General features: G+C 40.5%; 1 protein-coding gene across 3 annotated transcripts in view; it reads right to left on the minus strand.

Annotated features, from left to right (window-relative positions):
* The window catches only part of LOC148351376 (CAP-Gly domain-containing linker protein 4), an 81578-nt gene that overhangs the window by 55821 nt on the left and 1473 nt on the right, over positions 1-24284 (minus strand). For 2 of the 3 annotated variants that reach the window (XM_088353797.1, XM_088353795.1), the window contains exons 1-5: positions 23740-23886; positions 17068-17217; positions 10521-10660; positions 4982-5075; positions 3789-3950 (exon numbers count right to left, since the gene is read on the minus strand). In XM_088353797.1, the coding sequence (XP_088209923.1) occupies positions 3789-3950; positions 4982-5075; positions 10521-10660; positions 17068-17217; positions 23740-23779 (586 nt within the window). In that variant the 5' untranslated portion in view covers positions 23780-23886. Of the gene's footprint in view, positions 1-3788; positions 3951-4981; positions 5076-10520; positions 10661-17067; positions 17218-23739; positions 23887-24284 lie in introns of those variants that run through there. The other variant, XM_088353796.1, reaches the window with a different exon arrangement.

Consider the following 24284-nt stretch of genomic DNA (forward strand, 5'->3'; position numbering starts at 1 on the left):
AGTCAACGGCGACGTCGACTCCGTACTTTCTTTTCTTTTCGAAACCCACAGACGCCCAAATCGTGGCATTCACGTGGCCATCGCACATAAGCGGCTACGCTAGCTTCACTCGCGGTGCGGTGCGTGCGAGGTACAACGCTCTCGAGAAATAATGCACAAACAGCACGGTCATTTTTTTGCAAAAAGCCCCATTCGTCTGTCCACGCTGGCTGGAAAGAACGAGATTTTTCCGCTCGAGGAGCCGTTATGATTTGGCTGTCGTGATTCGTTCATTTATCGCGCACCGGTGTTTCTGTGGGAGGGTTAAAACAGATCTCCTCTGCTAGGCACCGCGCAAACACACGCTCACCGTAAAGCCGTTAAACAATGAAAGCGCTCAATGAAAGCGCGCAATGAAAATGTCTAAACTTCAGGTAAAAATGCGCATTTGAAAAAAATCATTATTACTTTACCGTGCGCGCTTGCGTGCCACTGATTAACCCCTCGCGTGCCACCGCTGGCACGCGTGCCATAGGTTGCTGACCCCTGCTGTACACCTTTCTTGATTGGGGCAGGAAGTGCTGAATTAGCCTTCACCAGTAGATGGGGTCCAGCTACTATGGCCATCTCCCTAATAGCCTTCTGTACTTGTTTGGAATCATGTCCAATTTTCTGCAGGTAACATGCACATAGATGTTGTGGGGAAACCCCAACCACCGACCTCAATTAGGTGTAGGGTGGCATGCTACCAAGAGATGGTCACCTCATCCACAATGTCCTGGTTCTTAGCCCTTTTTGCCTGATGAAATATGGCTAGCCTGTCTTCCCTGGGAACAGTGAGTTTGGCTAAAAGGATGGACTTTGAGCTCCAAGAAAGAAAGATAATATCCTGTCAGAGGGTAGTTGCCACTACGTCCTGAGGAAGGACCAGTTTCTTCTTGAGATCTACCCGCTGCTCCCAATCCGGTGCGTTGTGCAGCATTGATGGTAGGTAGTTGGATCTTTTTCCCTTTGGGACTTTACTGCCATTTAGTTGGAAGCTTGTGAGTCACAGTGGTACTGGTGGCTGCTTATTGGTGTGGCTTCTCTGTAGTTCAACCCACTTGGCGACCTCGGTGAGGATTTGTCATGTCTCCACTGGTAGCGCCCATCTGCCAGAGCTTTTAGGCAGCTGGTCAGAATGTGGTTTAGTGTGCAGAGGCTGGTGCCACACTGACTACAGGATGCTGGTTCAAAATGCGGCAGCAAGACTTTTGACTAAAATAAGAAAGTTTGACCATATCTTAACTTGCACTGGCTACAAGTCTGCTTAGGATGTGACATTAAGGTTCTCTTACTAACATATTCAAGTTTGCATGTACTTGTCTCCTTTTATTTCCCCCTATGTCCCTACCTAGCATTCGCTTGGAAAATAACGGTCTACTTGTGACTCCAAGAGCCAAAAAGAAGTCTGCAGGCTCAAGACATTCTCCATCCGGTTTTGTGGAATGCTCTACCTCCGGAGTTAATATCTGCAACCTCAGTGGAAGTTTTTAAATCTACTATACTTAAGACCCACTTCAATACAATCGCTTATGATTGTTGGCATCTCATACTTTGCTTTTCCTGTCCTTTCTGACTTCCTGGCTGGTGGTGATTGGGAGAAGGAAGATTCGAGATGAGTCAACCGATCAGCGTCTGGACCTGAAGCATGTCAACGTCTGCATGCTGTCATAAACTTTTTAGACTATTTTACAGGCCCGAGGTTTCATTGGTGTCAGGGACTTTTTGGGATATTTTACAGGCTCGAGGCGTCATTACTGTCATCCACTTTCTGAACAATTTTTGACATATTAGCTATGCTTTTTTAATTGATTTTCACTATGTTTTGTGTACTATTTCCCAATGCTAAATCTATTGCACCCTGGCCATCCTGGAAGGGCGATTACCAGTTGTGAGGCCCCTTCTCAAGGTTTCTCATTGTCCTCATGCTGAGGTTTTTGAGTTTTTCTTTGCCCTCATGTTGGTTGAAGATCAGGGGATGGAGCAAGAGTGTGTGTGTGAATAGGTAAGAGTGAAAAACATTGTAAAAAGCTTTGGGGGGTCCCCAGAGACTTGAAAAAGTGCTTTTTAAATGGAGTCAGTTTACCATTTACTTAATGCAATGCTTCTCAATGAATTGATTTCTGACGCAAACACCCCTCGGAAGAAGAAGTCTTCTTGAAGTAATTGGAACTCTGCTAACCGTGTCGCTGGGGGATTTCTGACTGTTTTGTCCGAGTTGCGTGCCTCAATCATCAAAAGCTGATGGGGTAAGATTACCATTTTACTGACTTCGCCCCATTTTATCTATGTGATTGTGACTTTTCCTATTGTGTTTTTCGCCGTGTGTCTTGCAATTTATACAATATTGTCCAGATAAATCCCTGTTAGCGTGCAGGCCTCTGAAGGCTTCCAGTTTGGTTTGGACTAGGTTAGCACATTTAGCGGTCAGCTTGCTGGCTTGCCTGCCGTGCTCATTGTTTTTTTCTGCCGTGTCTTTTGTCATGGTAGTTTTTTTTGTCATTTGCTCGTAGTTATCCTGGATGATTACTCCAGGGTTCCAGTGAGCCAGCCTCCTATTTTTTATTCCCGCAGATCGGTTTTGCTCCGTCCTCTGTAGCATCCTGCTAGCTTGCCGTAATCATTTGGTATATTTAGGGCTGGGTTCATGTTTGCTGCCATAATCATTTTTTTTTGTTGTTGTTGGCTCCCTGTTATCCTGGCTGCCCACTGCATGCTTTTTGTTGGCCAGTCTCCCGTTTTTCCGCCGATGGGTCCCGGGTAGCAATTTTTAGCAGCCGGCTGGCCTGCCTGTTAACTATTTCTGTGTTATTTTAGCCAGTTCACCCTATTTTGGCCGCACCTACAACAAAAGGCCTAGGAATTCTCAAGAAAACTACCAAAACACGTCTTGAAACACTCAAAAAAAAAACCTTTGATTAAATAACATTTGAACCAAAATGATGACTAGCTTGCTAGGGTGCTGGTGTTTTTCACGTAAATCACAGCTCAGGAAGTCAAAGACGAGACATGCCCCAAGTAATGACTTTTGCCACCAGGAGGGCTGATTCATTAGTCAGTGTGCTGTCTTCAAAATGCATTATCTCGGAAAATAATTGGAATATACCAATGACATATATTTATATAGATATTATGCAAGAAAACATGTCAAGTCAAGTCAAGTCATTTTTATTTGTATAGCCCTTAATCACAAAGAGTCTCAAAGGGCTTCACAGGTTATTACACAGACTATTTTTTCAGACTATTATTACACCATCCCCTGATCTGGAACCAACATGAGGGCAAGGAAAAACTCAAAAACTCAACATGAGGAAAATGAAGAAACCTTGAGAAGGGACCGCACATGTGGCATCCCCCTTTCAGGATTACCAGTCAGCAAAGGAAGTTGCAATCACAAATAATACAGAGATATTGTCCACGAAAAGTATAGGTTATTCATATGCTATAGAGTAGAAGTGTGTTTTAAGCTTAGATTTAAAAATTTCCATTGAGGTTGCAGATCGGATCTCAAGGGGAAGAGCATTCCACAGCAATGGTGCCCGGATGGAGAACCCTCTCGAACCAGCGGAACACTTCTTGGCTCTTGGGATCACCAGAAGACCGGCGCTCTCAGAACGAAGGCTTCTGACCTGTACTGTTTTCTCACATTTTGTATATTTTAGAATGCGAGTATCCCTTTGAACTAAACCGTCTTACAAAAAAGAGGTGCCAGTAATACATTTTCATATTTGGAACCAAATAACCCTTGAAATAAGCTTTTAGCTTACCTCCAGGCTGAGATGCCTTCAAAACCACACAAATGAGCTGGGATACGTCAAAGTAGGCAGCGTAATGAAGAGCTCTCATGTTGGTCCAGCGAGAGCGAAGGTTTGGATCAGCTCCCAGTGCAAGGAGGTGGCTAGCAAAGTTGGCAGCTTTATCTGCATCACCTAACAAATGAAGAATATCAGCACTATTTTACAGTAAGTATTTGTTCTGTTGTTGTAGAGCAGGGGAAACAATAAATTCAGGTTAGATCAATTTCGAATTTGGCGCGTGCATAGCTGGAGCTACTTTTGATACACCCATTTTTCGATCCAGTATATAAAGGTAACTGTTTCACTACATTTCACAATCAAGGCGTCACATCCAACAAACCCCGTTTAGGATATATGTCACTAAAAATCCTTTATACGGAAGCTCATCAAATAATGAATGGTCACTGTAGAGACACTTTATGATAAACAAACTGTAATTACCCACAAACGATAACCAAACACACAAAACAATTTGATTGGGTAAGTGGTAGGGGTGGACAGAGCTATGCAAAACAGCATGCTCTCCTCTCTCATAATTTGAAGGGAAATACATCCATCAACTTTCCATTTGCAGTTTTTTGTGACATATTTACAAAAGAACTATGCTTGCACCTTGTTTTGAAACATTATGTAAAAAATGAGGGTCAAAATGAACCTCCATTATCTAAAAGTGGTATATTTTTTGATATGGTACGCAGGCTTTGGCATTATTATTATTTCATCGATGTCATCAAATCATCTAACGTCACAAAGAGAAATAAAATGTGCTGAAGTATTAGCTTTTGTCGGAGAGCGGGTTTGGCAGTCTTGCTAAATGTTGTCTTAAAATATATAGTATGGCTTCCACCCCAACCAAGCCCCCCCCAAAAAAGTACAAATAATTTGCTTTTATGGCTCTTTGTATCATAAAGGTTCCTGCCCCTGTTGTAGAATAAAAAACAGGACTCTGAGCAGACCCAAGCATGATAGATTCAAACATTGGTTACTCATAAAGTTAACATGATGTCCCTTTATGATATCTGAAATTACATTACCCCACCACCACCCCATTATATGTGCCCCCATTTGAAAAAGTTGAAAAGGCTACACGTTAGCATGTTATAACTTTACATAAGGTTAAATTTTCCAATCCTAATACTTGATGAACAGTAGTTGATACTTACCTATTCCCGGGGCACCAGCTTTGCAGCAGTAGTGTAGAAGGCTCATGTCAGTCAAGCCATCACGATCATTCACACCACAACCTCTGTTAAGGATCTGAGCAAAAACAGAACAAAGAAAAGATGAACCGTCCATTAAACTGACCGTGCGTAATGTAAGTAATATAAGATAAGTGAGAACAGATCAGGAGATGGTGTAATTGTGGCTTGTGCAGTCTTTTGAGACGTTTTGTGATTAAGGCCTATACAAATAAGTGTGACTTGACTTATTATTTGAGGCACTAAATATTATGTCCAAAGCTTGAGATCAAATCAAGTTACATTCTGCTGGCTTTCTCACAACACTGATTAGTTTTTCAAATTGTGATGAATTGGCTAATGTAATATTGCAGAGGCTGTATGGCCCACTAACGACAACTATTATATGAGATTTCCTTTTTTTTTTTTAAGTATCTCAATAGAATACAAATACAATACAAAACTGTATGTAATCCCACTTTTTAGTGAAAGTACATTGTTGGCAAAAAGATTCACTTGATATAGTTGCAAATTATTTGAATGTAACACAGGATTTTCAGTTTTTCTTCTTTATTTTTCCCGTTTTCTTTAATTTTTTCTTCTTTTGTTTATTTTTTCCTAGCCTTTGACTTATTTTTTTGCCTTTTTTATTTGTTGTCTAGTTTTCCTTTTCGATCTTACTTTACTTTTATCCACATTAAACCATACCCCCACATTGCATATTACCGTATTTTTATTACAGTGTGTATTTTATGTAGCACTATCTAAATACTCTATATCAACACGTTACATTGGGTATTTATGTATTATATTCCTTTTACTTTATTATTGTTTTATTTTCAACACAAGGATACTGCTGGAATTGTGAATTTCCCTACGGGGATGAATAAAGTATCTATCTATCTACTTACTTCCTGTTTTCTTTTTTCTTGACTTTATACTTACTTTTCCCTTTTTGTTCTTTTTTCTTCATTTTTTTTCCTTTTGTTTCTTTTTTGTCCATTTTTCCTTTTTTGCTTTGTTTTTCCCCTTTTTATGTCGTTTTGTGACTGAAGTTACATGGCTGAAACCAACAAAAAAAATCTCAAGAACCATTTGGCAGCCAAAAGAGCCACCTCTTTTTAATGAGCCAAGCTGAAAGAGACGCTTCTCTATAAAGAGACGGAACCTTGTGGGACAACATTGACGGAGGCACGAAGGTAGGAAAGGTCCCATAGCTACATAATCTAACCGCGCAGGCGATAATTAAAGTCCAACCACACTTGTCCTAGTGCTGCATTTGACACAGTGGACCATAATATCTTGCTAGAACGGTTGGAAAAATGGATTGGTCTCTCAGGAAACGTCCTCTTTGAGACTGGGAGGTCGCTGGTTCGCGCCTCTGCCGAGACATACCTAATTGGTATAATGGCGGCGCCCTCTGTTGGCTGCGGCTGCATCGACTCGCTACAACGGGTCAGGTGTATCGACATTTCGTTCTGTGTACATTGTTACAAAGAATGACAATACAAAGGAAATTATTATTATTATTATTATTAAGGTTCAGATCCTACCTCTCATATAGGACACACTACGTTAAATATGGCGAATTGACATCTGAGCCAATTAGTGTTACTTGTGGTGTTCCGCAGGGTTCAGTGCTTGGCCCCCTTCTCTTCAGCATTTATATGCTTCCACTAGGTGATATTATTCGCAAGTATAATATCAGTTTCCATTGCTACGCAGATGACGCTCAACTCTATCTCCCGATGGAGGAATCTGCCACACTAAACTGTGGAACTTTGGAGGCCTGCCTCACTGAGATAAAAGAGTGGATGTCACTCAGTTTCCTGCGTCTTAACTCTGAAAAGACTGAAATGTTAGTTATTGGTCCATCTAAGTCCTGTGACTTATTCTCTAAAACCGCTGTGAACATAGACAATTGCCACATCACACAGAGCGACTCACTTGAAAATTTAGGTGTCATTTTCGACCCCGATCTGTCCTTTCAAACACATGTGAAGAAAATGACTAGAACCGCTTTCTTCCATCTCCGTAACATTGCTAAAATTCGTCCTATACTTTCTCAGTCGGATGCGGAAATCATAATTCACGCGCTTGTTATCTCACGTCTCGATTACTGTAATGCACTACTTTCCGGTCTTCCGATGACCAGACTCAAGAGTCTTCAGCTGGTACAAAATGCCGCAGCGAGGCTTTTAACAAGGACAAAAAAGTATGATCACATCACCCCAATTTTGGCTAACCTGCATTGGCTCCCTGTTAGCCTAAGATGCGATTTTAAGGTTCTCCTATTATTATACAAAATCATACATGGACTTTCCCCCTCATATCTTTCAGATCTGATTTCCCCCTATGTCCCGGCCCGAAGCCTTAGTTCCGAGAGCGCCGGTCTCCTGGTGATCCCAAGAGCCAAGAAGTGTTCCGCTGGTTCAAGAGCGTTCTCCATCCGGGCACCGGTGTTGTGGAATGCTCTTCCCCCTGAGATCCGATCTGCAACCTCAGTGGAAATGTTTAAATCTAAGCTTAAAACACACTTCTACTCTATAGCATACGAATAACCTTAACTTCTTATATGTAATAACTTGTGAAGCCCTTTGAGACTATTTGTGATTAAGGGCTATACAAATAAAAATGACTTGACTTGACTTGTCCCTCTATATCACATATGTCAGAGTCAAGGCCCGCGGGCCACATTAGGCCCGCGAGAGGGTTTTACCTGGCCCGCGTGACGATATCAATATATTAATAGATCCGGCCCGCAGGCCGCTGCAAGCCAGCAGCCCGCAGTACGCATGAATACTACATTTCCCACAATGCAACGGGGACGCGCCGAGCGGGAGCAAAGCGGGAGGCGGTTTGATTTATTCAGCAGTCGATCAGCAGCAGTCATTAGCATAACAGCAAAAATTAGCCCACAGATACCCATCAACAATGGCTAAACGGAAGGTGGACACTGAAAACCGGGGCTTTCAAACAAGTAATGTAGAGTTGTAGTAATACAGTACTGTATATAAATGTATGTAAATACAGTAATAATACAGTAATGTTTCCTGTGCAATTACACATTTGAAGTTTTTAATCCGTTCAAGTTTAAAAGTTAAATATGCACATAAAGAAGGTCTTGTTTTTTGTTGTTCCCCTCGGGAATTTTAAAGCTTTATTGTCTATGTTGACTATGTTGTTTTTGTTTGCCGACTCTGTCCTGGGAGTGTTTCTTGTTTTTCGGCTTTTCATTGAAAATAGATCTTGATGTGGACAACAGTCTTTTGATAAAATTGTCTCCTATTTAGCAGAGAAAATGACTTTTGATTGTTATTATTTGTTAATCAGTAATTCCTTTTTTTCACACTAACCCAGAGAAAGCACAGAAAGGAAAGTCAATGTACATTTGAGCAGGACAGATGAGGTCCAGTGTGTTGATTGCTATTGGTTTTAAGTAACAAGAGATTTTTGCACTTTATTTTATTGTATTTCGAGGCAATATTTCTTTTTAATAATTTCAGATGATTGAATGATAGAAAATGGTTCTGAGTTGTTGTTATGAGATATGTTATGAGTTTTTTATATAAAGGACATTTGTATTTTGTGCCTACCGAAATTAAAAATGACTGACAGAGTCATAAGAAAATATTGCTTTATTTATTCAATCATATTGTAATGTATTTGTTGTGTTTTCAGTAGGTTAAATCTTGGTTTCAGTAAAGATTGGACAGTCCGGCCCTCGGCTTGTAGCCAAATGTTTTATTTGGCCCTCCGTCCATTTGACTTTGACACCCCTGCTCTATATTAATGTCTTAGTGATTAAAAAAAAGCAACAATAATGTTGTTTTTTTTAAAGCAAACTACTTCACCCACCTGCTGCCTCTCTCTTGATATAACTTAAGCTTACATGCACGCTTGCTTTCATTTACTCAATATTGTGCTGACATTGACTTCAAAATACCACGGTTGAAAAAATATTTGCACAAAAACAGCTGTACAATACAATCACATATTACATATACATTTCCCCTAAGAGATAAGGCTGAAGCAGAAACTATTAACTCCCTACTGCTATTTTAATTAAACATACTCAATTCAACCACAAAAAAACAAACAAAAAAACGAATCCGGGAAACTTGCAAAAAATAAATGACAGTTTACAACAGCAATTATGCTGTTAAAGACAAATATAACATATCATACTCAAATAATTTTTGGGCGTCAACATCTAAATCGTTTCATCAATGAATTTATTTTTGGGTGGTGTAGTTGAGAAAACTAGACAACAATGTCAAAACAGAGGGGAAATGAAGAAAAACCAGGAAAAAGCAGGAAAGAAATAGGTAAAAAGCAAGGGAAAAATAGGAAAAAGAAGTAACAAATAAGATGTAAAAAAAGCAAACTAGAGAACATAAGAAAAAAAAGCAAGAAAAAAGGGAAACTAGAGAACAAAAGAAGAAAAAAGGCAAGAAAAAAATAAGTAAAAATGCCAGGAAAAAAAGTAAAAAAGAAGAAGAAAAATATAAAGAAGAAAAAGTATAGAAAAGGTTGCTGTGGGGGAGTGGTCTCTGATCGATATTTTGTTATATTAAAATAAATTGCAAATTAATTGAATGTAACTGTAAATCTTTTTGCCAAAATTGTACTTCCACTTCAAACCTTTCTGTGTGGAGTTTGCATGTTCTCCCCGTGCTAGTATGGGTTTCCTCCGGGCACCGGGTTTCCTCCCACATTCTAAAGACATGCATGTCAGGTTAATTGGCTGGTCTAAATTGTCCTTAGGTGTGAGTGGACGAGTGAGTTGTCTGTCTCTGTGTGCCCTGCTACTGGCTGGAAACCAGTTCAGGGTCTCCCCTGCACACTGCCCGAGGACAGCTGGGATGGGCTCCAGCACCCTGTGACCCTACAGAGGATAAGCAGTGCATATAATGGATGGACTGATGTACTTCCACTCTAAAAGGGTGCTTAAATACAGTTCTGTATTGTGCAACCAAAAAAATAAGTCCACAGAATGATAAAAGGTGGTAGTGTTGTGTAATAGTTGTTGGAAAAACAACTGATTTGTGGGTCGTACCACCTTTTCAATATTACATTAGCCAATTCTAACCAGTGCTGCCGGAAAGCTAGCAGAATGTAATTTAATTTGATCTCAGATTTTAGACATGTTTGCTAATGATTTGGTTGCCACACTTGGGGTTGATGTTGCTCACCATTAATCCAAGCAATGCTCACAGACTTTGTCTGATTGCTGAGACCCGTGGAAGCTTAGAGGGAACATTGGCTGCACGTCCACTCTTTTTACTGAATATGACTGAAAAAAAAATGTTTTACAATATGTCCAAAGACTTCGGACTATAATTTGCTGTATTAATTTTTTTAATAGACAGAAACCTAAGTCCCCTGCGCCATAGTCCAGTAAGACAGTCTTACTTCTGCCTGTTGACGTGTATATAAGTGTGTGTGAGAAGTACGCTGCACATTCCTTGTTGCATGTCACTGTGCATTGTTTCCATGTTGCGCATGTGGGCACCGACATCACCTCATTGCCAATCAATTGGATGTTCTTCTGAACCTGGGGGACCCATTGCCTTAGGACCGCAAACAGTTCCGGTATAGTGGTGCTGGGTTCTTGCAGGACCTCCCAAAACTGCGGTTCACTGGGGTCAAAGAAAGAGTATTCTGGGCGGAGAGGGTTCGGAGAACACAGAAACAGACAATAAGTATCGACTGAGTTGGATGCAAAATTTCACCTTCTTATACTGCTAGGAAAAAAAGACATCTTAACTCATTGGGAGAAAGGTACTTATTTTAAGTTGTTTTTTTTTTTTTAAACAGGATGGCGCCACCAGGCTGTACTTGCCCAAGACACACCACAGGAAACTGTGCCTTTACGACCATAGTGGTTAAGGGATCCAACCAAACAATCATGTTTAATATAGTTGGGCAAGACACTGAATCCCTAATGCCCCCAATAAGCAGGTCGGCAGCCTTGCATGGCTGCATGGCAGCTAATTGGTGTGTGATTGTGTATGTGAATGGTGTGTGGAGCACATTGTAAAGCGCTTTGGGAGGTCTTCATTGACTTGAAAAGCGCTATATAAATGCAGATCATTTACCATTATAGTTGAACATTTTTGTCTTAGTAGCTTCAGAAAAATAATGCTCATAAAAGCAAACTTGTATGATATAGGAGATACAATTGTAGATAATGCTGGTCCTTTAAGTATTTCTTCTCATTTCACTTAAATATTTGTATTTCAAGTTATTTTGGCTAAATTTAGCCTCAAACCGGTTGCATGAAGGAAGGTTAAATTTAGCTTAGCTCAGTTACTATGGGGATTTATTGTCTACAGCTAGTCTGCTTCAGACCAGGCTAACAACCAGGCTAAGATTATCCCCATATACATATGACACTTCTAGTTTCAATTGGGTGAAAAAATAATGTACTATATAGCAATTCTATGGACGTTATTATTTTAATCATCCTGCATTAAAATTTAACATACAGTGGAACCTCGGTTCTCGACCATAATCCGTTCCAGAACCCTGTTCGAAAACCGATTTGTTCGATCACCGAAATCATTTTTCCCATTTAAAAGAATGTAAATCGTTTTAATCCGTTCCAACACCCTGAATGTTTACCTTGAATGTTTAACGTAATCATAAAGCTAACCCAGGCTAATCGTACGTTCGTGTTATCGTAATCTTCCATACGAAAGATTACGCTAACGTGAACGTTTGAAAATAAAAAAATCAGGTTGTTTACAAGTCATTTAGCACCCGGGTCTCCACAACAAGTGGTGAGCGGTTCATTGGAAAGGGAGCTCCGTTCCAACACCCTGAATGTTTACCTCGAATCATAAAGCTAACCCAGGCTAATCGTACGTTCGCGTTATCATAATCTTCCGTACGAAAGATTACGCTAACATGAACATGTAATAAATAAAATAATCAGGTCGTATACAAGTCATTTAGCACCCGGGTCTCCACAACAAGTGGTGAGCGGTTCATTGGAAAGGGGGCTCCGTTCCAACACCCTGAATTTTGGGCTCAGTTCCAACACCCTGAATGTTTACCTCGAATCATAAAGCTAACCCAGGCTAATCGTACGTTCGCGTTATCGTAATCTTCCGTACGAAAGATTACGCTAACATGAACGTGTAAAAATTAAAAAAAGGATAAAGAAAATAATTATGAGTAGGATTTCTTACCTTTGTGGTGGTCAGCAGAAGGCGCAAGTGGACGGTGGGGTAATCCCTAGCAGGACCAGACACTCGCACACCTCCTTCATATTTTGCTATTTTTTCTTTCTCAAATGCAATAGTTGTACGCACTACTTTTCCTTTTTCAACTGTAGCAACTTTGCTGCTTGTACGGACTTTCTTCAGAGGCATAATTAGGGGCTAAAACACTTCGTACACCTATAAAAAAAGCGAAAGCAAAACGAAAAACGTTCGCACGCGATAACAGTTGGTCACGAGGGGTGGGGGGCGATCTACACGATCTACACCCGTACTCCGCTCAGCATCGCATCCTAGCGTACGCACTCTTGCATTATCGACGTTCGAACTGCGATTTTTTGACCGAACAGCGAAGCAAGAATTTCTCGAAATTTTTGGTCGGACGACGATTTGTTCGAACTGAGAGGCGTTCGAAAACCGAGGTTCCACTGTATAGGCATATTGTCATTTCATTTATTTATATAGTCTGTATGATTGCAACAGTTTTTTTATAGTCAAGAATAGTCAGATAGTTTTTCCTTGCGCTCAAGTAGGTTTTAAATCAGGGGATGGTGTATCAATAGTCTATAGCAGGGGTCGGCAACCTATGGGACGCGTGCCAGCAGTGGCACGCGAGCGGTTAACCAGTGGCACGCGAGCGAACGGCCAAATAATAATCTTTTTTTTTAAAGCGCATTTACCTGAAATTTAGACAACTTCAGTTGCGCACCATGTTATGTAAAGGATTTACGTTAGGCTGTACGTGGGTTTTTCAGTGTGAGTTTGCCCGGCGCCTCGCAGAGAGAGAGAGACCCAGCCAACGAAACACACACGCGCGATTAATGAACAAATCATGACGGTGTTATGCTGAGAAATGCACCCCTGCCGAAATTTGCATTTCGTGACGTTGGATCATTTGTACTAGAAATGAATGACACCGTTGCTGTGACAATGTTAGGGACAGGATGATATGTATATTCAAGTAAATTACAAAATACAATTATTGACGAGTTTGACGATGAGAAGAAAACATGTTTGTCTCTCGTTTATCTGTTGATGACTTTTCAGTTCATTTCAGCATAATAAGCTTTATGGTAGAGTGCATAACAGTTTCAATACGAGCGATTTGAGTAGAAAAAGGCAAAATAAACACGTTACATGCTCAAAAGTGATATATACGGTGTGCATTACCGTTTGATTGCATTCACAACAAATACAAGACAAAATGGTTTAAGTTGTATTACATTCCCAACAAATGCAAAACGAAGTGGTTTTTGTTATATGTTCACCATTACATTCCCGAAAAGTTATATAAAAGTGAGATAAAACGAGGTAAAAGTGGTTATAGTAGCGGGAGTGACGTGTGCGCGCTCCCGCCACGGGATGCAAATTTCGGCAGGGGTGCATTTCTCTGCATAACACATACCTGTCAACCTGTACGGTTTTGCCGGACAAAGTACGTTTTTTATGCATTTTAAGATGAGTACGACGTACAACTCTGGACGGAAAAACGCAAATTTGTCAATCTCATGCGTCTGCTACCTGGGGATTTCCCATTATGCATCATTCCGGGTTTTAATTAAAAATTGCCTTATAAACTTGAATCAAAGTCATCCGAGGTCATATAAATTGGTGCGAGAAAAAATGGGCTTAATTATTCGACTAAAACAACACTTAGTCAAATTGCCTTACTAGGAACCTCTTACAGAATTTCAAGCAACTGTTGTTTTTTACCTCTTTATTCTGTTTCAGTAAACTAGAAGTTTATTATTTATTTCTTCCACTAATTATTCTTATTGAGTCATGTGTTTTGCGTTTTCATGAATTCCCTTTCATTCATTTAGTATTTAACATGCACATTGCAGCGCATTCAATCTTGGGTTTTGCAATGTCTGAAAATTATCAAACAATGTCAAAACATGTGAATTGAATCCCGAGCTGATACTGAGTGTCTATTGGTTGCTGGGGCGTTCTCACATGTGCACATCAAAGGTCACCATCAAAACTTCCCCCCAGAGGAGGGGCAGACCGGAGCCGGAAGCCAGGATGCCTGCTATTCTGCAATTCAGTTATAAGGAGGCAAAAATAGAGTTCTCTGGAGCCAGCTAAAAAAGCAGCACAGGACAAAATCCTGGTCCGCACTCAACTAAAAGGTTCTGACCCTGTCCCAGCTTAAAAAGCAACCAGAGAAACTTGCTGAGCCAGCGCCCAAGCCTGATTGAGCCAGCTACCTCGAAGAAAGCCTCCAGCCACCCACAGCAAACGACTCCTTCAACACACTGCATTTCGTGGTCCTAATTCCGACTGAGTCTTTAGTCTTCGGGATTCCTCACCGCTCTACCATCAAGGACTTCAAGAATGGGCCGTCACCTTCATCAAACCAGAACCTGAATCTTATGGTGCTAGGATTTGGTATAATATGACGTTAAGGTATATTCTATCAAGTTACCGTATTTTCCGCACTATAAGGCGCACCTAAAAGCCTTTATTTTTTTCAAAAGCTGACCATGCGCCTTATAATACAGTGCGCCTTATTTATGGATCAATTTTTAAATTGCAAAGTTTTCCAACTAACTTGCAGCCGCCGACTAGATTTTCCCCCGAACGCCAAGTAGTACGCGGTGTATGCTGGGATTTATTTACCGGCTAACCAATGTGTCAATCATCATTTGAATCAATCACTATTGGCTAAAGTTATTCGGAGGTCAAGGGGCGGATCCTTTTTATCATTTACAGGCTGGCATTGGCTTGAACGGCAACACAAAGCCTGCAATTGGCCAAAAAAGATGAATGTTTATGGCACGTGGCTGACGGCATAGAGAAAGCATTTTTTTCTATTCTGTATTTGAAATTATTTTATTCTCCTGGATTTACTACCCTCACGGCTATAAGAGGACATTGGCTGCACATTATTATGAACACAACGACTTCGGTGAGCTACTTCGGGTTTTATATTGTCCCTGTATCTTGTTTCAGACTGAACTCGATGTTTCTGTGATAAGCGGTGCAGATAATGGATGGAATGGAGTGTCTATTTTTAAATTAAACTAAAATCCAAGTGTTTATTGTCATATGCACAGTAAAGTTGCGAGCGAAAAAGAAAATAGATACTAAGGAATGGTTAGCATTTCTTGAATCCCAAGACTTTAACCTTCCGAATGATGGAACGATGCATTTGAGTGACATCTTATGGACACCGCATCCGCACGTGTTCTCGACACGTATTTGCATCTTTACAAGCTTTGGGAATGTTAAGGGGGTAATAAGTTGGACTTAACTATCTGACTGTTTTGTCCACATTCCCATTGTAGCGCCTTATAATCCGGTGCGTCTTATCTATGTCAAAAATAGGACTAAAAACTATTTTTTCGGGGTGCGCCCTATAACCCGGTGCGCCTTATAGTGCAGAAAATACGGTACAATGACATAATAATCAAGCCAATGTTGTTTTCGATCTAAATGATGCCAATTAAGATCTTTTTGCGTTTTATTTTCTTATTCTTGTTTTGTGTTCTATTTAAGTTTCTTTTGTATATGATTAGTAAAGAAAAAACTCCATAAATCTGAAATTGCCTTGATTAAAGTTTATTGAACTATCAGAAACGGTAAAAAAATTCAATTCAAGTGTGTAGCCTTTCTTTAGAATAACTTAAAAGGTTTTTTCATTTGTTTTACCTGATATAATAATCTAAAAACATACGTGGTGCTTCAGAAAGGTGAGACGAGTTTTGAAACGAATAATACTCTTTAATTTAATTGGTCAATAAATTATTAGTTTAAACACTTTCCTACCACCAAAATTACGCTACGACATGATTCAAATTGAATTGTGTTCGCGAGTGTGTCTCATCATTAAAATATCATAAACCTCTAAAATAGCACAATGAATTCACTTAAATTGTGTTGTACCAAAACTTGAAATTTTGAGACTAATTGCTAAGTTATTCAAGAGTTCTCTGAAAAAACTGATGTGGTTCTCCAAAAGGCTGGACAATCTTAATAGTGTCACGGTTGCCATGGCGCCCAATTCGTACCCGCCGTGTGACGCCAGGTTCTGTCGCGGTTGCCACTGCTCCCAATTAGCCCCGCCCATGTACACCAGCTGAAACTCATTGACAGATTGCTCCCTGACTACTAAAACGCTGTCTTGTGAGTCGCCTGGTGTCGGAGCGTCTGCGAAACTCCTGCTAAACTCTGTTGTGATACGTCAAGCCCTGTGAATCCCCGTTTTGCCTGTGTTTTTTTGCTCTTATTTTGCCAAGCCCTGTGAATCTCTGTTTTTGCCTGTGTTTTGCTCCTGTTTTGTTCTCGCCCCGATCTGTTTGATGTTGACCACTTCTTCGTTCCGAGCAATCTACTTCCGCAACCAACAATCCCCGGATCGAATGTGCGCTCATTTCTCTTCTCCCCAATAAACTGTGAGTACGTTACACGATTGGGTTCCTCTTCCTGTTTCCTGTCCTGGTCCTGACAAATAAAAAATATAGAGCTTTATTCGATAATTAAAATGTATTAAATGAAATCAATTAAATTTAACAACCCTAGAATTCCCTACGGAGTGCGGTTTACAGTATTGGAGAAATGTTGGTTGGTTGGATCCCTTAAGCACTGGGATCGTAGGGACACCGTTTCCTGTGGTGTGTCTTGTGCAGTACAGCCTAGTGGCACCCATCCATCTCCAGGCCAACATATGTTTTCACCCGGGGATCTTACGTGTGTTAGGCGAATGTACTAACCACTGCACTATGTTACCAAACAAATAATCAATTTAACTGTATTTTACTTAAAAGATAATTATCAACTTGAGAACATGCACACTTTCCACACAGGCATATGAAGAATGTACAAGATCATGCTTATTCTCACCACAGTTATCTGGCATGGGTGCAGAGGCCACCTGGTGGATGACCGGACGCTGATGTGGATGAATACGATTGTGGGCATCCAGAGATGCAGCATCTTCCTCTGCAGGCTCCGAAACGTCCTCCTTTGTCATGTCCCTCTCAGGGCCAGCGGCTAGAACGATATCACAAGCCCTATTCTTAGAACCTAAATGGGTCTAATCTCAAGAAAGCAAGTGAGCACTGTGGCGTAGCTTTTTTCATTGTTTCCGGTAATGTGGTACCTTCAGAATGAGACTTGAGTTCATTTTAAGTCGTGGCCCCTATGTAACAAACTTAGTGGACCAATTACAATTTTTAAAAGGTGCATGTTTGTTTGATTGTGGCTTTTTATTTAGGCAGAGCACAAAAAAACAACCAATCACTAACAAAAGGAAACAAAAAGATATAGGTAAGATAAATGGAAAATTGTAAATGGATTGCATTCATACAGGGCTTTTCAAATCAATAAAAACCTCCCAAAGCGCTTTACAATGTATTTCAAAGCCACCCTTTCACACACACACTCGCACACCGATAGGGTGTCAACCATGCAAGGTGCCTACCTGCTTATCGGGGGACATTAGGGGTCAGGACATGCGGGCCTCCAGGTCCGGAGTGCCCAGGCCTGGCTTACATACTAACGCAGAATGGTGAAAACCGTGAAGGTGCCACTTTCCTATCAGTGTGTCCAGGACACTCTAAAACAAATGAAGAGAAAAACTCGGGGTCCCTCTACATCTTACCAATCATGAAGTAAGCTATGCAGCTGAACAAAATTGCGGGGATGGTCTTTAGCGTGATGATGTGAGAGTTAGTCATGCGGATTTTTGCGCGAATGGCGCATCCTCGGCATGAATTTAAGAGCGCCAGTACACTCAAACAGGTTGGAGAATTGACTAGTTGCTTCGTCGCTGATTGGAGCAATCTGAATAAATAATTTACAATTCTAGTGACAAAGTAATAATACATGTAATACATGTAATACATGGCGTTTGCAAGCACATGCAACATCATGCTCCTGTATTCGAAAAATTGAAAACTGAACAAAGCCGAATAAGGGGCGGCAGTAGCTCAGGAGGAAAAGTCTCATTTTGGGGACAAGACATCGCAGGTTCGATTCCCGGTTCCTCCGCGTTTTATGTTGAAGTGTCCTTGGGCAAGACACAGAATCCCTAGTGCCCCTGACAAGCAGATAGTTGCCTTGCATAGCTGACGCTGCTATCGGTATGCGTGTGAATGGGTAAGTGTGAAGCACACTGTAAAGCTTTGGGAGGTCTTCAGTGACTTGAAAAGTGCCATTTAAATGCAGACCATTTACATTGCAATGTCAATATGCAAATAGAAGTCGTTTCCACATTTAACTCAAAGAGAAAGTGTGTATTATTTGATCATTATATGTCACTGTATTGGGTAAGGCAACCGAAAACAAGTGCTAAAATACACAATTGAGAATGAAAACTATGGAGACGCGAAGTGACCAAACTACACTATTTGTCTTCTCAATAGGCCAACATGTTGTGAAGAAAAAAAAGACAAGAAAAGAAAAAGGGAAAGGGAAAAAAGCTGAAAGAAGTGTTTGAAGCTAAAGGAGCTACATCGGCCAAACGGCAGAGAAGGACATGAAGATGGGCCTAATTCCACGCCCGAACGGCAACATCTTGTGACGATCTCTACAAAGACTTCAGCTAAGTTGAACGATTCAGCAAAGCTAAAATTTGGTCTTTTAAATATTAGATCACTTGCTCCTAAAGCTTTACATGTTGATAATATTATTCGTGATTACAAACTTAACTTGATTGGTCTATGTGAAACTTGGTTGAGACCGGATGAGTTTTTACCGTTAATAGAGGCTTCTCCTCAAGACTACGTGAGCAGTCATGTAGCACGCTCTTTGAAGAATGGTGGGGGTGTTGCGCTAATTTCTGAAAAAAATACTCAATCTTACTCCTCGTACCTCTAATAATTATAAGGCGTTCGAGGCTCTTGTTATGCGGTCCTCTTTAATGTCAATTTATGTAGTAACTATTTATCGCGCACCAGGACCATACTCAGTTTTCCTAGATGAATTCTCTGAACTGTTGTCTGACCGAGTAACCTATGCAGACAAAATAATAATTATGGGGGACTTTAACATTCATATGAACTCCCGACTCAGTTCACTTACTGTTGCGTTTCGGTCTCTAATTGACACATTTGGTTTTAGTCGACTAATTGATTCGCCAACTGATAAAGATGGAAACACACTAGACTTGGTTTTGACTCGAGGAGTTTCAACCTCAAACATGACGGTGTTACCGTGTACTACCGTTATTTCTGATTATTATTTAGTTACATTTGAGGTGCTAGCTAAATGTAGTAATAAAAAAACTGAAGGATTTAGCGAACGCAATATAAGCACTGGCATAGTTTCTGAGCTCTCTGATCTTCTTTCAGGAGCAGTTGCATCGTTTCCTTTATATAGAGGCTCTATTGACTCACTTATGAATGAGTTTAATGCTACCCTGGCTAGTGTCCTGGATTCAGTAGCGCCCATAAGGCTTAAATCACGACCTAAAAGACGCACGCCTTGGTTTACTGATGAAACTAGATCGTTTAAACAAGAATGCAGGAAATCTGAAAAAAAATGGCACGCTACGAAGCTTGAGGTTTTCCGTCAAACTTGGTCTGACAACTTGTTAAAGATAAAGCGGCCCTTGCTTCTGCAAAATCAGCTTACGTTTCGAAGTTGATTGCGTCACAAAAGAATAACCCCAAAATCCTTTTTGACACTGTAGCATCGCTAACAAGGCAACAGATTATCCCAGATAGTTCTACCCATTCAGCCCATGACTTTATGGTCTTCTTTAATAAGAAGATTCAATGCATACGGGAAGAAATTTCTCAAGACACAGTTAATACATCACATATTAAAGGGCTGAAATCTATAGATGCGCAACATGGTGGCTGTCCAGGGAATTTTTCCCGATTTAGTGATCTGTCACTCGATAATCTTAAACAGGTGGTGAATACGGCCAAACCGACGACTTGCCTGTTTGACCCACTTCCGATTTCGCTTATTAAAAGGTATTTTTGGGGTCCTTGGACCTTCAGTTCTAAATATTATAAACATATCACTCTCCTCAGGTGTAGTTCCAGCGGCTTTTAAGTCCGCTGTTATTAAACCTACACTGAAACGACCCAACCTTGATCGAGAAAGCTTATGTAATTATAGACCTGTGTCAAACCTACCGTTTCTTTCTAAAGTACTTCAAAAAGTGGTGGCACAGCAGCTGAATGATTTTGTATCCGAGAACAATATGTTTGAATCAATGCAATCAGGATTCAAGGCTAACCACTCTACTGAGACAGCTCTGATTAAGGTAACCAATGATCTTCTACTGGCAATGGACTCAGGCACTTCATCAGTTTTGCTGCTGCTGGATCTTAGTGCTGCTTTTGACACTGTGGACCATAATATCTTACTAGAACGGTTGGAAAAATGGATTGGTCTCTCAGGAACCGTCCTCTCATGGTTCAGATCCTACCTCTCAGATAGGACGCACTGTGTTAAATATGGCTAAATGACATCTGAGCACTTTAGTGTTACCTGTGGTCTTCCGCAGGGTTCAGTATTTGGCCCCCTTCTTTTCAGCATTTACATGCTTCCATTAGGTGATATTATTTGCAAGTATAATATCAGTTTCCATTATTACGCAGATGACACTCAACTATAAATGTTAGTCATTGGACCATCTAAATGCCGTGACTTGTTCTCAAAAATTGCTGTGAACACTGACAAATGTCATATCACCCAGAGTGACTCGGTTAAAAATGTAGGCGTCATATTTGACCCTGATCTGTCCTTTCAAACACACGTAAAGAAAATTACTAGAACCGCTTTCTTCCATCTTAACAACATTGGTAACATTCGTCCTATGCTGTCTCGGTCAGATGCGGAGATTATAATTCACGCGTTTGTTAGTTCCCGTCTCGATTACTGTAATGCACTACTCTCCGGTCTCCCAAAGTCCAAAATCAAGAGCCTTCAGCTGGTACAAAATGCTGCAGCGAGGCTTTGAACTAAGACAAGAAAGTTTGACCACATTACCCCTATTTTAGCTAACCTGCATTGGCTCCCTGTTAGCTTAAGTGATTTCAAAGTTCTCTTGGTATTATACAAAATCATACATGGACTTGCTCCCTCATTTCATTTCATTTCATATATTTCAGATTTAATTTCCCCCTATGTTCCGGTCCGGATCCTTGGTTCTGAAAGCGCTGGTCTACTAGTGATCCCAAGAGCCAAGAAGAGTTCCGCAGGTTTGAGAGCGTTCGCCATCCGGGCACCGTGGCTGTGGAATGCTCTTCCCCCCTGAGATCCGATCTGCAACCTCAGTGGAAATGTTTAAATCTTAGCTTAAAACACACTTCTACTCCACAGCATATGAATAACCTATATTTTTTGTTGACAATATCTGTGTATTATTTATTATCGCAACATCCATTGCAGCCTGGTCATCCTGGAAGGGGGATTACCACATGTGCGGTCCCTTCTCAAGGTTTCTTCATTTTCCTCATGTTGAGGTTTTTGAGTTTTTCCTTGCCCTCATGTTGGTTTCAGATCAGGGGATGGTGTAATGATAGTCTGTAATAATAGTCTGTGCAATAACCTGTGCAGCCCTGTGAGACTCTTTGTGATTAAGGGCTATACAAAGAAAAATGACTTGACTTGACTATAGTAAGACAGAAAAGAAGAGGAAAAGGGAGAGAAGAAAAACAAGAACAAAAAAAGAAAAAATATGTAATTGGTTTTAAAAATTGTGACAAAAGGGGGGGAGTAAAACATTTTTGTAATACACATAAATATGTACCTAAAGGGAATTGGCTGAAACAGAACCTTTTAACTGCCTACCTTGATTTATTTATTTTTTCAAGATGAGTAGTTCCAAACATGGAAAGAACCTTTGCTGAAACTTAGCTCCTGTACACCTTAGTGCCCTCTAGCAGCGAGATGGAGTATGTGGTTTCTATGTATTTCACGACTTGGTTCTGTTTTTTGACATACAGTGGAACCTCGGTTCTCGACCATAATCCGTTCCAGAACCCTGTTCAAAAACCGATTTGTTCAATCACCGAAATCATTTTTCCCATTAAAAATAATGTAAATCGTTTTAATCCATTCCAACACCCTGAATGTTGACAGTGAATGTTTAACGTAAACATAAAGCTAACCCAGGCTAATCGCTCGTTCGCGTTATTGTAATCTTCCGTACGAAAGATTACGCTAACATGAACGTGTAAAAATAAAAAAATCAGGTCGTTTACAAGTCCTTTAGCACCCGGGTCTCCACAACAAGCGGTGAGCGGTTCATTGGAAAGGGGGCTCCGTTCAAACACCCTGAATGTTGGGCTACGTTCCAACACCCTGAATGTTTACCTTGAATGTTTAACGTAAACATAAAGCTAACCCAGGATAATCGTACGTTCGCGTTATCGTAATCTTCCGTACGACAGATTACGCTAACATGAGCGTGTAAAAACAAAAATAAAAAAGGATAAAGAAAAGAATTATGAATAGGATTTCTTACCTTTGTGGTGGTCAGCAGAAGCCATGCTGTATTCCCTAGCAAGATCAGACACTCGCACACCTCCTTCTATTTTGCTATTATTTCTTTCTTAAATGCAATAGTTGTACGCACTACTTTTCTTTTTTCACCTGTAGCAACTTTGCTGCTTGCACTGACTTCTGCAAAGGCATAATTAGGGACAAAAAACACCTCGTACACCTATATTAAAAGCGAAAGCAAAACGAACCACGTCTGCACGCGATAACAGTTGGTCACGAAAAAGGGGATCTACACCCGTACGTCGCTCAGCATCGCACCCTAGCGTACGCACTCACGCATTACCGGCGTTCGAACTCCGATTTTTTGACCGAACAGCAAAGCAAGAATTTCTCAAAATTTTTGGTCGGACTCCGATTTGTTCGAACTGAGAGGCGTTCGAAAACCGAGGTTCCACTGTACTTGGAAAATTACTGCTGGCCAGATTAAATCACCCCGTGGGCCATATGTCTGACATGCCTGCCTTGAATGATGAGTGTCTGCTCTCTAAAAAAGCAACTGTTGAATGTTTGTTATGATTTGATGATTACCTGCTTAATGTACAAGCAAAAGAGATTTCACATTAACTATATTTTCAAATTTTAACGTGTTGGATTTTAAAAACAGTTTGTAAATTTTCTGTACCCAGGGGTATGCGCACACCTAACAGTTTTCTACCGTAGCCGAACAAGCGTTTCTGTATTGTATCTATATGTATCTATATCTCTATGGAAAATAACTTAAATACATTAAAATTAATTGTATTTACAATACACTGATGTTTTTTTGGTCAAATATATGTCTGCATTTACTCACCACTGGAATGTTCTTTGATAATTTGCATTGTATACTATTTATAAAGGGTCATCCTGAGAAACGTATACTCTTTAATTTTTCTATTTAAACATTACCAATCTTTGTTTGAATTTATATGTCTTTTAGGGTTTCACAAAGAATCCTCATGGTCAGTTTATAAAGAACGGTTACCTTTAAGGAAAATGTGGAACACAAAAAACTGTAGTATGTGTAGGGGCACACATAGGCTGAGAAATAATTTAAAAACCAACACTCACAGTTATTTTGTGCTGTATCCATTTTCTCACCGAATTCCATAAACGTATCCAGTTCTAGTTACCAACATCAAAAAGCCATGAGGTAATGATGAGCAAAAACCTTAACCGAAATGGCTTTGTTGAAAACACCAGGTACACAGAAGTAACACAAGCTGTCCCTCTGATTAACTATCGCTAATCCTCCAACAGTCTGCTTCTATTGACCCTTTGGACGTGACGTTGGGTTGCCCTTTCTGGCAGAACGGGAGCCATGAAGTATGGTGGGAGGCACTTGAGTGCATGGAAGTTGAATAGGCAGAAACAAACACCAATAACCACCACTTATTACCATGGGGGTTCATTCCTGTGCGGTTGAGGCAGGCTTCTAAGTCCATTTTAGAATTTTATCCCCTTTTGATGAAGACAGAAGATGACAATGTTCATCTGCAGTCAAACGCATGGACTGGTGTTGTGCCAAGTAATACAGGCAGCCTTTAAGTATTCCAGGATTTGCTGCGAACATTTTTAGAAGGTACGTTTGATGTTTTGCCGAGCAATGTTATGCT

The sequence above is a fragment of the Urocampus carinirostris genome, chromosome 15 (genome assembly GCF_059441175.1).
Source record: "Urocampus carinirostris isolate Australia breed hairy pipefish chromosome 15, RoL_Ucar_1.0, whole genome shotgun sequence".
NCBI lineage: Eukaryota > Metazoa > Chordata > Actinopteri > Syngnathiformes > Syngnathidae > Urocampus > Urocampus carinirostris.